This window comes from Tripterygium wilfordii, chromosome 4 (assembly GCF_013401445.1).
Source record: "Tripterygium wilfordii isolate XIE 37 chromosome 4, ASM1340144v1, whole genome shotgun sequence".
Lineage (NCBI taxonomy): Eukaryota > Viridiplantae > Streptophyta > Magnoliopsida > Celastrales > Celastraceae > Tripterygium > Tripterygium wilfordii.
Window position 1 is genome coordinate 14866266 of NC_052235.1, and position 15158 is coordinate 14881423.

Genomic DNA, 15158 nt, shown 5'->3' on the forward strand with positions numbered 1-15158 from the left:
AGCTTGGATTTACTAATTAATTGAACCAATTGACTTTCTTGTCTAATATTATAAAATGAGTGTTCGTTAATATTCAAAGGAATTCCAAATCTGAAATAATCAGCACCGCAAGGTCAACTACAATAAGCCTTTTCTTCAATGTTTTTAGGATTAGAACAAAAGTTTATGAAGCAAGATGGAGACTCCAGTTAGAAAATTATCATATAACCAATAAACTACGACATGAACAACATTATCCACTGCAACTCTATGATAAAAAAGAAAGAGAAGAAAACAGTGAAAAAGAAGAAGCAAGCACCATGTTCTTGGAATTTAAGCTTGTCAACACCGAAGAACATACACATGAACAAACACCACAACGAAGAGTTTTCCCGTCAAAAAGTTCATGACCCGATTCACCTTTTCTTTTTGTCTTTCTGAATTGACCATACAAAACCCATGGCTGACACTACTAATTCAATAGCCATATATATTAGAAAAATATCAGACATATATGGAAAATTGGAAGAACCGATCAAATAATTAGGATATCAAATACTTTACAGAATGAACATTCAAAAGCATTTAGCAAGATAATCAAGTAAAATTTAGCATACCATTCAAACATGCTCTGTAGTGTGCACCAAATTAAGTTCCATTTGGGATGGGGGAGCTGGAATTGGAATTGTGAAATTAGGTGGAATTTTTTAAATCATGACCATTCATCAGATATAATGGCTAAGCTTTAACCAATTTTTATTAAATTATTTATTTTATCAAATATCATACCTACGACGCCATTTTCTCCCAAAATTCTATGGGAGTTTTAGGGGGATGAATAATACTTCAGCAGCTGCCTTAGCCCGCTCTTCCTCAGGTGAAGTGTTATTTGCCTCTGTCTGTTCTGGTCCGTTTGTGGATCCTGTGGTGGGAGAGGCTTTGGCTCTCCGGTTGGGTGTTCTTGATTGTTTGAAGTTTCAGTTTCGAGATGTTCATTTTGAGGGTGATGCTTTGATTGTGATAAATGCGATAGTGAAGCCTCCGTTGGTTTCACATTGGGCGATTGAAAATTTAGTTGATGATATCAGGTGTAGTTTGCAGGAGATTTCGCATTGGAGTATCACAAAGGTTAGCAGGCGTCAAAACACTTGGGCGGATGGTCTCGCCAAATGGGCTGCGGCTAGGAATCTCTCCGGCAGCATTCCCAGTCATTTTCTCCCGAGGTTGCAGTTATGGTTAGATACCAAACATGACCCTCCTGACCACTGTTTTGGTCTCTTTTCTTCTTTTGGTTAGTTCTGTATGTGCCTGACAAAAAAAAAAAAAAAAAAAAAAAGGCTAAGCTTTAACCAATTTTTATTAAATTATTTATTTTATCAAATATCATACCTACGACGCCATTTTCTCCCAAAATTCTTCCACTCCCTCCTAATTGATTATGAAGCATCGGGGCAATCGTGGATGACGAGCGACGACCCACGAACGGCGACCACGAACGACGACGACGACCCACGAACGGCGACGACCCAAGTGAATCCTTACATGGAAGACCACTCTCAGGTCATTTTCAAATTGCCTTTTGAACTTTGTGAAACTTAGTTGCAAATACTCCCCTGTTTTGTATGCTCTGAAGCAAAATAGTATATAATGGTTCATTTATGTGTAGTTTATTGTAATATAGTGTGCAAGATCCCCCTTTGCTTTCGTTCCCCTTTCCATATTTCATATTATTATTGAAAATCCAATTTTTTAGTGGTTTGTGGTTTTCTTAATGATATTACAGGTTGTGAACATGATGGTCGATAGTGAGAAAGATTGGACACCTTACATGGACATGGAATTTGATACACTTGATGAGGCTTGGGAGCATTGGTGCCATTATGGAAAACAAGTTGGATTCTCGACAAGAAAGAGTTTTTTAAATAGAAGCAAGTTAGATGAAAAGGTTACAACAAGGGGATTCGTATGTTCTAAACATGGTGTCCGTTTAGAAGACAAACGCAGGGTTCATAACAGCCATAGAGATGAGACAAGAACGAATTGTCATGCAAGGCTACTTGTTCGATTGAAACGAGAAAGTGGTAAGTATGTAGTATATGATTTTGTCGCTGAACATACTCATCAACTTCACCTTCCACAAACCAAGAGGTTTTATGGAGTTGAACGCAAGGCGAAAAGCTACGAAGAAAAAGTCTTTTACACGTCAAGCTGCTCAGGTGATCTAATTAAATTTTATACTTGACAATATTTTTTGAAGCTCTCTTGTCTGTGTGTAGTAAACTAATATTGGTTTTTGTTGTGCTAGGATCCTCGTAGCTCAACTCAAGTGGCTAGTTCTAGTTGTACTCCTCGGGATGTTGGAGGATTGGTACAACTTATTTGATTTGTTCATTTTTATTTCCTGAATTTGTATCCTATTACTGATAAGGTGAACTTGGTTTTTAATTGTAGGAAAATCTGAACCCCAATATGCCATCTCTTTATGCTTCTAATCCTCAACAAAATGCACAAGGAGTGATATTTGATTAGCATGTTCAAAGAGTGGTATGAAAACAAGTTGACTAGTTATTCTGCTTGATGGCTTATGTAAAAAGTTATACTAATATAACATTGCTTTCTGATATCAAGATGAAACATCATCATGTCATACAGTTTCTATCGTATTTTGTCACAGGATACTCCAAGCTCAAATGGTGTAGCATTTTATGGTTATAATCCCCAAAGAAATGTGCAAGGATTGGTATTATTAATTTGTATATTTTTTGTTCTTTCATTATTATATCATAATCTAACATCCAGCTATTTTTCTTTCATTATTGACAATATTAGGGGCAATTACATATAATGGAGCAACCTCATCCAGGTTATACTATCAATCAACAAAGTATGCAAAGGATGAATTTTGGAACTTTTCAGTACAGATAAAAAGAAGGAACTAATTTAGGAGGCTTGGGCACTTGGGTGTTGAAGATGCAAGGATTTTGAAAATGCAATCATGGATGCAGTACTGATTGACTATTGAAATAGATTTTCTTTTGTTCTCAAGACTAGTTACTCTAAAGATTAAGTGTTTGCTTATTCCATTGAACCATTTAAACATATGAAATGGATGTGCCTGAACATAGACTTCTCAGTTTTGTGTGTGCCTGAAATGGATGTTCCTGAACATATGAAATAGATTGCCTTTTGTGATGGAAGACTTGTTCCTGCAATGATGAAGAGTTTGCTTATTCCATTGTATGTGTCAAAAGTTAGACTCTTCAAGAGATTATACTTGTCAGTTATGTGCAAAAACTTAACATGTACAAAACTTGAAGCCTCTGTCATTGTACCTAAACTATACATAGAAAATAGTACACATTTAGCCAAATTGCAGTTGTGCCTATATGCAGAGTATACTGCCATTGTGCCTATATGCAGAGTATCCTGCCATTGTGCCTCAAACCATACACATGAAATTATCTTTCACAGTTCACAGTAGGACTAGGAATCAAGTCCGTCCTCCAAAAACCACGTTGATCCCTAACCAATTTTGACCTTAGCTAAACAATTATCAAAAATTTCCCCAAATCAGAAAAACCCTAGAAAAATTGAAAACGCCAAATAACTCCTTCAATCTCGAACCACAAGCTCCCATCCTTCCACACTCGCTTTCCTTCTCTCTCCCAGCTTCGAGACTCGACAAATCTGTAGATTTTTGAAGGAGCAAAACGGTTGTGTTCTTGAGAGTGGGTCGCGCTATGCTACTCATGACAGTGATCGTCGTAGCCTTCGCCGGTGAGAATGGTCTCCGATTGTGTTGCGTCCGTCGCCGTGACCTTTGTTGTAGGTTTCGCTGGTGAGAATGGTCACCGATTGTCATGTGTCCCTATACTTGTTGATAAGAGGAGTTCTCTCGTTGAAATGGAGAACAAATTTGGAATTTGGGAAAAAATGATAGACCTGAGTTTTGAGAGAAAAGGCTTGTGATTTTAATTTAATAAAAATTGGTTAAAGCTCAGCCATTAGATCTGATGAATGGTCATGATTTAAAAAATTCCACATAATTTCAAAATTCCAATTCCAACCCCCCATCCCGTTCCATTTAAGGTTTTTGTCAGTATTAGGCGACTTACTACTACGAGATTGGAAAAGCAAGCACTCCCTGTGTTCACATTCCCCAATCGGATTTGGTCCTAATGAAGTATTTATTTTTATTTTATTTTTTATGATCTGACGGTTAAAAACTTAACAGGTCTAATAATCGGTGTTTTATGCAGCAGTTCTCCCCCCAATCCATCTGAGAGAATTTTATGCAGCAGAAGAATAGAATACAATCCACCAACCAAAGATAAAATCTAAAAGAAGATAATATACATCAACCCGAACCCGAACCCGATCCCGATCCCGATCCCGATCAATCTAACTGTAAACCAAAAAGGAAGCAGCTGGAGATAGAAGAACATGACCCGCCCCAAACAGATAACCCAATGACAGAACAAAAGACCTGCCAGATTAAGAAGACCCAAAGCACATAGCTACAATCGAGAAGCCCATAAGAAAGTGAGACCCCTGGGGCAACCTAAAAACAATTTTGAACAGCTCCAGAACGCACCATTAACACCCAAACTTAAAGAGAATAAAGACAACAAGTGAGGGCAATACAACTAAAGCCTCCATAGGCGAAAAAAAGCAGCCTTTGCAGCCCTTCAATCAGAGTACGAACCCAAACCGATATAGAGCAAATTAAGAGTCAAAACAATTAGTTGAACATCCCAATCAAGTAGTTCTCTTGAGTTTTGGTTCGGTTCTCTACATACCCATGAGATCGGAGACATGAAACAATCGCATAAACGCACCTGATGATCAGTGGATTTATGGAGAACATCGTATAGATATGCATGAACTGAACCGAACGAAAACTCTTCAGTAGCCATCTGTATCTGTAAATCTGTGAGACGCACATCATGAATTAAAGCCGGGTGATTTACAGAGGCGTTATTTAAATCGTGCAGGCTGCAGAGGGCCGGAGAAGAAGAGGAGTGGAATGGAAGAGTCGTCAATTAGACCATTATTTCAGCCCAACTTCGATTTAATTCAATTAAATTTAAAACAAAATACACGTGGCAATCAAACCATGTATATTAAACACCAATGCTTAATCACATATATTAAAAAAAAACAAAAATTAAGACACACAACCCTAAATATTATTTTCCCTTACATGAAGACACACAACCCTAAATATATTTTCCCTTACATGAACATTTAGGCACAAAGGAAGCAGCTGGAGATAGCACAAACATGAATTCATAAAACTTGGGAGACACTTTGACTAATTCTTGGGAACATACCCAATGACAGCACCAAAAACCTTCACGGGTTTCTCCACTTCAATTTTGTACGGTGATTCTCCGGTGAGTGGGTTCGCAATCTCTTGATAAAAGTTGACTTTGTCGCCAATTTGAATCTTCTTGAGTCTAACAAAGGCAAGCCAACCCCTTGACAGAACCGGTTTTGGGTGGCCTTTCTTGCGAGTGGAGCAACCGAACCTCCATGGAATGCCATTACTATCCATGGCATGGAAACCAACCGCTCGACGACGACGACCACCAACCATGAATGATGGCAAAGACCTGAGGCTTTTCGTCGGAAATGACATCCTCTTCTCAGTGTCAGTTTTGGTCAGTATTTTTGAGAACATGAACCTTGCCATATTAATTTGTGATTCACTTAGCCTTCTAAGCGCGCAGTTAAGAGTTGGTCACGAAGGCTATAAATAGCACCACACACGGACACACCACTCAAAAGTCAAAACTCAGTTGTTGGGTCGACCTCTCTCAAAACACAGTTGTGAGATCGCCTTTATCAAAATTTATTTGTGGGGTTTACCTCTCCCAAAAAGGAATCGAGCTCCACCTATTCGGCTATCCCTCTCAAAACACAGTTGTGGGGTCTACCTCCCCCCAAAAAGAATCCAGCTCCATCTATTCGGCTATCCCTCTCAAAACGGCAAAAGAGTACTTTTCATCCCTCAACTATTGGTCGGGTTTCATTTTCGTCCCTTAACTTTTTTTTTTCCCTTTTTCGTCCCCCAACTATGGGAAAGTACCATGTTTGTCCCTCGAATAAATCCGGCCATTGAAAAATCCTACGTGGCATCATATTGTTCGTCAGATCAGATTTTTCCCAACTTCAATCTCACTTGAAAGGACGAAAATGATACTTTTCAATAGTTGAGGGACGCAAATGGGAGAAAAAAAAGCTTAGGGACAAAAATGAAACTCGCCCCATAGTTGAGGGACGAAAAGTATCTTTTTGCCCTCTCAAAACACAGTTGTGGGGTCTACCTTTCTCAAAAACATTTGTGGGGTCTACCTCCCCCAAAAACGAATCCAGCTACCCCTCTCAAAACACAGTTGTGGGGTCTACAACTCTCAACTCTCAAAACTGTTTTCTGTTTTTGAAAATTCAAATGAGATTGAAAATTCGTTTGGTTGGGTATTTTTAGAAACTGTTTTGTAAAATTGAAAACTGTTTTTGATTTTTAAAAACTAAAAAACCAAAACTGTTATTTGAAGTTTTGTAAAATTCTTTTCTGTTTTCTCTTTCATCTTTCCTCTTTCTCCATGCAAAATCCTCTACCAAATGAATTTTGTTTTCATCATTATTTCTTAAAATTGTTTTCAAAATCTAATCTTAAAATCAGTTTTTGAAAGCAAAAAACCAAAACCATTTCCAAACACACCCTACGTCTCTCAAAACTCCTCTGTGGAGCTACCTCTCTCAAAACTCATTTGTGGGGTCTACAGAAATAAAAATGAAATTATTCAAATTCTCTCTCTGCATCTCCCTACTTCCTCGTGGTTGCGTGCTATAGAAGAACCGGACATAAAAATGGCCCCACAAACTAAAACCGTTGGATTTTCTTGGCAATTCAGGGCCAATGCAACCAACATATTATATGTATTTTTGTTAACTCATATTTTGCACCCACTGAGGGTCAAAATTCTAATTCAACCCCAAAATTCAATATTCTTGATCTCTCGCCACATCCATTATTCTTTATTTTTTTTTGCTAGGATGCAAGTTCACCGACTGAGAACAATCACACCAAAAAAAAAATAGTATCTAACAATTAAATTCACATTCTTGGTATAAGCCCATTTAATTAATGGTGAGGTGATTCCTAATTTCCAATCCCAAATGGAGCTCAATGGGCATACGCAAGACCACGTTAGCAAATAGTACTATTTAATCTATATTTTGACAAATAGTGTCCGTTTGGACGTGTTGTGAACTGTTGTGCGGTGTTATAAGGTCTAAAACTGTGATGCTGTACGGTTAATTCAAACGCGAAGCTGTTTGACGCATCACTTTTAAAAATGTGGTGTGATGCTGTGAGATGCATTTGGCTTACGGTTATATTAGATGACTAATAATATTAAAATAAAATTACTTAACGTTTACATTGTACATTAATCTAAAATAAAATAATGGACTTAATTTGATTACGTGGGACAATTCAACATATATTGTAAAGCGTTTGGGAGTGCAGAAACACATGTATGATGAGAAATTATGCATGACATACTATTCCATCCATCTTAGCTAATTAAGATTTTGATTTTGATAACCTTACTTGTATCCTTAAGTGAAAAATCATATTTATCAAATCAAGTAGAAAATTAGCAGTTTATCACCAACTTTAAATTTACACCATTCGGGACATATGATAATTACATTTCTCTTGTATCCCTATGTGTCAACGTCACCAAGGCCCTAGCTAGTTGATTGTGAAAATTATGAAGTTTTAAGATCTATCATTAATTTTGATTGTTAATTATCTAAAATCTAAAAGAAAATTTTTTTTACAGCTTTTCTTACATTAATATGCAGCTTTAATATTAAACCATGCCCATTAATGATTAGACTCTCGTGGTTTATAAAATTTTGCGACTATGATAAGAACATGAAACATAATCCTCTCAATCACGTCCATTATTCTTTGCTTTTTTCTATTAGGCATGTATTACATATAGTAGGGGTGGCAAAACTCTGTCTGGTCTGAATGTTCGAATATATTCGACCCGGATTAAATTAAATTTGAACATAAGTTATATGTCCGAAATCTGGGTCAAACACAAAATTTTTGTCTGACTTAAAACCGTGTATGGATCCAAACAAAGAAATCTTGTTTGATTTACTTGTCCGGACCATCACCCGGATTATGTTATTGTCCGGATTTAAACCAATCCGGATTTATACAATTAAGTACGTCCGAAATTTAATACAGGTTTGGTCACCAACTGAGAACAATCACACCAAAAAAAAAAGTATCTAACAATTAAATATAGTAATACACATTCCTGATATAAGCCCATTTAATTGTTGAGGTGATTCTTGATTTCTAATCCCAATTGGGCTCAATGGGTATTACTCAAGCCCACATAGCAAAGCCTATATTTTGGGCTTTAATTAGCAGCTTCATACATTAATCCAGCCCATAGTCACTAAACTTTGAAATCTAACAAAAATGTGACCTAACTAAACTAAAGAGTGAGTCGATTTTTGCACACCCACTCAAACACACTTACTCAACATACCTCAAAAATTTCTTTAACACGTACACTGAGTTTTGCAAATTACCCTTAAAAATATATTAATGACATACCTATTAAAATCCTAAACTACTCTCTTCCCCACCCCCGCTTTTATAGTATAACGATACTCTCTAACTCTGTGAAATTGTGGGCCCCTCATGATTCATATGAAATTATTTTTGTCCATCTCAACGTTTGAGATAGTTGAGACAAAAAAATACTGAGATCCATAACATTGCTGTGAATACTCAAAATTCAATATGTCTACGTCACCCCGCTAAAGTTGATCAGCTGGCTTTTCTTCGAGCATAAGAAGAATTGATATCAGTCCATGAAAAAACACATTCAATATTTATAATAAACTAAGACCGTTGGATGTTGGATACTTGGATTTGTGTGGCAAGCACATTCAATATTTGTGAGAGCTGTTTGTTTTCTTCTTAGGGCCGATTGACCGTCCAAATGGGTTTCCAGAAACCCATGTATAATAAGAGTTACATGCTTTTTGGGCTTTGATTAGTAACTTGACGCCTCAATCCAGCCCAACATCTGAATGCAGTTGGACAATGTCAAAGAGAATGAGGGGCCTGCAGTGATTAAGGCCCAGAAATTGTCATCACAGTCATTTACATTTTTAAAAAACATGTTAGGATTTGTAAATTCCAGCCCGTTCACATCAATAATATTGTCTACATTATGTTTATGGATTCTTGTTGATACATTGGGCGACACGACTTTGCCATCTATTAGCTTGAAGAAATATGTTGGCAAAATCCTAGCAGCAAGATTTTGGTCCGCTAAAACCCAGCAAATCAGCATAGCATGACCAATTAGAGTAAAAATCAAATCTTTTATTCCCCAACTTCCAGAGTCTGTTAAACCATATGGAGCAGTAGTAAGCATATACCATTTCAGTGAAAGATATAAATATTTACTAAAAAATGGAGTTTAAATTGTCGAGAAGATTATTCACAAGCTGTTGAAGCTGTTGAGGACCAACGTTCTGTGGCAGATACATGGCCGCACCCAAAGAAGACCCTTCTGGGTCGGCCAATTGACAAAGGACATTGTTTACCGTCTCTTCCTCAATTTCAACCTCCATGTTTTCTGCTTCAAAATCGAAGAGTTGCATAATCAGACGAAAACACCAGGTAACCCAGAAACAACAACAGAACTGCACCTGACGAATCGAGTTCAATTCGTAGGAGAGAATAAGAAGAAAGAAATACGTCTTCCAAAATCGATTCAGATGGGGCCAATAATCGCCGTTGGCCAACATAAACCTTAGCCTCTTTTGCTGCAAGGAGTCGACCTGGGTTTGGGAATGGGGAGGGAAGCTCGTTTTGCTCCAATTTTCGAGTGAAATGACGTTTCTATCCTTATGAAACCTGAAAGTCTCTAACCCTACCGACATCCGATAAAATTACCTTTTGTTGAATCCTACGTGGAGTTACATTACGCTTACTTGGCATGTTGAGGTTTGCGGTCTATTGCATTAGTCTGGGTTGTTCATAGCACAGCCGAAAACTACCAAGTACCGACTGCAAATTCCCATATCATAGAAAATTCAAAAACACGCAATCAAAAGGTTACATGAATTATATAGTATATAAATAGTGTTGGATCACGTCAAATTGGGTATTAGAACCTACGACCTTTCACCCACATACACTAAGAGATTCAAACAAATAAGTCTTTCTCGTCTTGACATCAACAGACAACAAGTGATATTTGCGAATGATGATGTTAGTCTAGTGATAAGATGTATGTTAGTCATGTTCTCCCACCATCATGGTTCGATCCTCTCTATAATCATGCGCTCACATATGCGTTTTCAATGGAATTACTTGATAGCATAGTGTGGGCTAGTGTATAAGCCCGATGGATTTACCTAGGATGCACCCAAAAACATGTAATGATTACTGGTCTCACCATTAAAAGAAAAACAAACATATATTGTTTCCCAACCTTCATATTAGACAAAGACCCAAAACCCTAACAATTAACTTAATTTATTTAAATAAAGCCAGCAACCTCCCTATGTCGAAAACTGGTTACATGATTTTTTTTTTTTTTTATCAACTGATTACATGAATTTGTAAAAGTTGGAGGATCGCTTATGGCCACTAATTAACGGGAGCATAACCAAAGACAACACCAAAAACCTTAACTTCTTTATCTGCTTCAATCTTGTATTGTAATCTTCCATTGACTGAGTCAATCCCCTGATAAAACTTGACTTTGTCACCAATTTGAAGCTTGTTATGTGCAACAAAGGCAAGCCAACCCTATGATAGAACTGGTTTTGGGTGCCCTTTCTTGCGAATTGAGCAGCCAAACCTCCATAGACGCCCATTTCCGTCCATGGCCTGGAAATCCACTGCTCGGCGACCAGCTCCAAATGACGGCAAAGATTTGAGGGTGCTGGTAGGAACTGACAGCCTTTTCTCAACGTCAGTCTTGGTGAGCAGTTTTGAGAGTATGATTGCCATTACTACACAAGGATTTATGAGATGTTTTTAGATACTTACCTATCCATCCCACATTTGCTCATAGATATAGGCTCAGACCTCAGAGCGTGCAAAAAGGTTGATTCCAAGTGGACCCTACTGGAACGGGCCCCACTTTTCAGAAAGCATACGTGTCGGCCCAACTGAGTTCAGGTGAGTGTATATATATATATATAGTGGGCCCCATTTATGAGTTTGCTGCTCGTCGAGCATAAGAAGACTTGATACTACCAGTCTATGAAAAAGCATATTTAAAATTTCTAGCAAACTAAGACCGTTGGATGTTGGATTTCTGCCGCCAAACTGGTGAAAACCGTTGGATTTGTGAAAGTTGTTTGTTTTCCTCGTAGGGTCGATTGACGGTCCAAATAGGTGAACCCAACTATAATTATCTATTATTATATACTTTTTGGGCCGCCTTAATTAGTAACTTGACGGCTGACGCCTTAATCCAGCCCAACATCTGAATGGAGTTGGACAATGAGATGCCAAAAACTATGCATATAAAGCTGATAATCTCACGAGCACTTATTACAAACTACAAAGACAATAAGGAGTATTTCATGGGAATGATGGGCCTACAGTAATTAAGGTCCAAAAAAAAGTCATCACAGTCATTTACATGCAATCCACTCACATCAATAATGTTGTCTACTTTGGATTTATCGATTCTCATAAATACATTGGCAGCATGACTTTGTTTGTTCCTGGGTCATCATACTATAGTACTCAAGCTCAAGGAAAAAAATTCGTTAATGGAGAGAGTGAGAATTTTCATATAAATTCCAACCCACTCAAATAAACGACATTGTCCGTTTTGAATTTATCGGTTCCCATTGATCATGTACTATAAGCCCCTTAATCATGTTTCATGCACCAAAATGAACAGAAAATATAGCAACTAATCCTCCAAAGAAGGCGGATTCTATCCATTCCTTGGAAATCCACTACTTGGCGACGACCAACTCCGAACGATAGCAAAGATCTAAGGTTGTGGTTGGTTTGGTAAGTGTTGGTGTATTTTAAGTATTTGATTTGTTGCCTCAATTAGCCTATTAAACGTGTTTTCGCAAACTCAATGGGATCGAATGCGAGAGAAAATACACATCACTTAATAAGAAGGAACACCTCCTTGGATTGTTGTGATGATTTGGATATGAATCTAACCTACAGCTGCAAAAAAAGTGAGGGAGAGCAACTAAAATATGATACGAATAAAGTTTGGAGCAAAACAACTAAAATATGATCCCGAAAATCTTTGAGCAAAGCAACTAAAATGTAATACCGAAAAACTTGGAGCAAAGCAATTAAAATATAATGTCAAAAACATTGGAGCAAATTAACTAAAATATGATACCGACAAAGTTGGAACAAACAAGTATTTTTTAAAAAACTTGGACCCATTTGCATGGATTTTAGGGGGCTGCTGTAAAATTATTACAGCAGCCCCCGCTGTCACATCATTTTGGCATTGAAAATATTTTTATTTTTATTTTGAAAAATTATATATGTGTAGTATTTGGAGTAACGATTCTAACGACATATTTTTTGTTCGAAACAAAAATCAAATTTAACATGAAAAAATGCATGACAATTCTAACCGTTGAATATAAACTCAAAACATTCGATATTTCGATTGCGATGAATTTGATTTTTGTTTCTAACAAAAAAATAGATGGTTAGATTCGTTAGACCGAATACTACATATGTATAATTTTTAAAAAATAAATAAATAAATTTTACTACCTCAAATGTACTATAGCGGGGCCGCTGTTGTTTTTACTATAGCAGCCCCCAAGCACCCTATTTGCAAGTGCCCATTTTTGTCTTTCGTGACGATTTTCTTTGTTCCTTCTAGTTCAAGGCAACATTTCTCATATATAAATATGAGAAATATTCAAAATCAACACAAAAAGCTCTTTATAAAAATATTCATTGTCGATGAGTTTTATCAGGTAAATTTTAATTCCATTGTTTTTTTTTCAATGAAATTTTCAAAAACAATGAATTCAGAACTAAAACAATGAATTATAGATTATGCTATAAAAAATTAATAGAATTTATATTAAAATAATAAATTTTGGATAAGAATTATGGGATAAAAGAGTGTAAATAAATCTGATAGGCTCTCATGGGCTACCAAATTGATGGGCTACATATTATATACATATATATATAGGCCTAGTTTGGTAAAGCATTTGCAAAGTAACAGATATGCTTGCAGAAATGTTGGACAATTTTAGTAGCAGATATGCTGCATGAATGCTTGATAGTGTTTGGTTGAACTTTTACTGGTAACATTTATATTGTGTAGCATATTGTGTAGGAGTATTATCTTAAACATAATAATTAAAGAATTTATTGAGGAATTAATAATTAAATAATTATTTAAAGAGAAATTAAAGAATTATTTAAACATAGAATAATTAAAGAATTATTAAGAAAATAATAATTAAAGTAAATCATTATAACACGTGGCCACCACCTCAAGATTCCTCTACAAATTGAACACCTGGACAAGTAGCCGACCGGGACGAGATGGGTGAGAGAAGAAAGGAAGAGGACGGGTAAGGAGGAAGAGAGAGTTAAGGAAGAGAGAAGAAGAGGAAGAAGATGGGTGAAGAGAGAGAATTGCTTTGTCGGTCAGGATCGATTGGAGTGCCCGATGATCGAATGGCCGGTTGTCGTCTCTACGAAAAACTCTTAGTACGGCACAAGACTTGAAGAAAACAAGATCGTGTTCGTGTTGACCTGAAAATGGATTAGGGTGTAGTTGGAATAACAACCAAATACAAGGGACAAAATAGACATTAATATCAAAATGCTACAAAAATGTTTCAAAATTGTAGCATTTGAAAAAGACAATATTATGCTATTGAAAAGCTCTCGGAGTACGTACACGAAAAATGATGTTTGGATGAGTATAAACATTTATACTAACTAATAATATAAATGCTTGTAAAAAATCTCTTTCAAACGGGCCCATAGATTGACTTTGAGCTATTGCAACATTGGTTACCATTTTAGCAACACTAGCTATTACAATGAGGTTGATTTGGCTTAGACGGAATAAGTTTGTCCATGAGGGGACTCTTACACATCCTTCACAAGTAGCTCTACAAGGTATGAATTTAGCGAATGATTTTAAATCTGCTCAAGTAGACGGAGTTGATGTTCGGCCAGATTCAGTTTCGAGTAATCTACAGCAAGTTTGGAAAGGACCACAAATAAACCTTTTTAAAGCCAACTGGGATGCAGCAATCCAATCTCAAAATAATAGTACGGGTATGGGTGTCATATTTCGAGATGCTAGTGGGGAGGTTATGGCAAGTAGTTCTTTGTTGAGAATGACTACACTTCATCCTTCTTTAGCTGAGGCCTTAGCAGCCCTACATGCTGTGAAGTTAGCATTGGAGTTGGGTTTTACAGAACTGATTTTTGAAGGAGACGTTGCAGTTGTTGTGGAAGCCATTAATGGGAGTGACGTACATGGTGCTATTTGGAGTCCGGTTATAATGGAGATAAAGAGATTATTGTGTTTCTTGATGAGTTGGAAGTTTGTCCATATACGACGCACGGCCAATGAAGCCGTCCATTCCATGGCTAAGCATGCCTTTCTCATTCAGGGTATGCGGGTTTGGATTGAGGAGGTACTTTGTTCGGTTGTACATATTATTCAGGCGGAAAAGTCTTCTTGGAATTCAACTCGTCAAAGCCATGCTAATGACTGCTATTGAGCTATTCCGTTATGTTTTGTTTTAGTTAAAGACTGTTTTGATTTGTCCATTATTTTATGATGTTGATTGTATTCCACCTATATGGTGGCCCGAGTGCCCATAATGGCCTCCATTTCTATTACTCATGAGTTGAGTATATGAATATATATCCGATCTCTTGACCTTTTCAAAAAAAAAAAAAAAAACATTGGTTACCATTTTTGTCCTTAGCGTTTCTTCACTTTCTGTGCAATCGCACACAGATGAGTCAGATGACCAACATGTGAATGGCTGTTTGTCTTGTCAACCGTGGCGCCGTCTTTAGTTGTTCCTGATTAATAATTTACGGAAATGATATATATCCTAGAATT

General features: G+C 36.9%; 1 protein-coding gene and 1 long non-coding RNA gene across 2 annotated transcripts; both read left to right on the forward strand.

The window, feature by feature from the left end:
• The first annotated feature begins 1425 nt into the window (after positions 1 to 1425).
• Positions 1426 to 2295, forward strand: LOC119997020 (protein FAR1-RELATED SEQUENCE 5-like). The gene is made up of 3 exons (XM_038843791.1): positions 1426 to 1539; positions 1763 to 2195; positions 2285 to 2295. Exons 1-3 carry the CDS (start codon positions 1441 to 1443, stop codon positions 2293 to 2295), a joined length of 543 nt encoding a protein of 180 aa, XP_038699719.1. The 5' UTR covers positions 1426 to 1440.
• Positions 2296 to 2427: 132 nt separating this feature from the next.
• Positions 2428 to 2907, forward strand: LOC119996186. The gene is made up of 3 exons (XR_005467805.1): positions 2428 to 2523; positions 2654 to 2719; positions 2809 to 2907. It is a non-coding gene; the product is annotated as an uncharacterized LOC119996186 (long non-coding RNA).
• The last annotated feature ends 12251 nt before the right edge of the window (positions 2908 to 15158 follow it).

Excerpts from the sequence above, each read along its gene's own strand:
- LOC119997020 (XM_038843791.1), top strand. The coding sequence starts at position 1,441 with ATGACGAGCGACGACCCACGAACGGCGACCACGAACGACGACGACGAC. Across the intron at positions 1,540-1,762 it reads ACATGGAAGACCACTCTCAG|GTTGTGAACATGATGGTCGA; the intron begins GTCATTTTCAAA and ends ATGATATTACAG.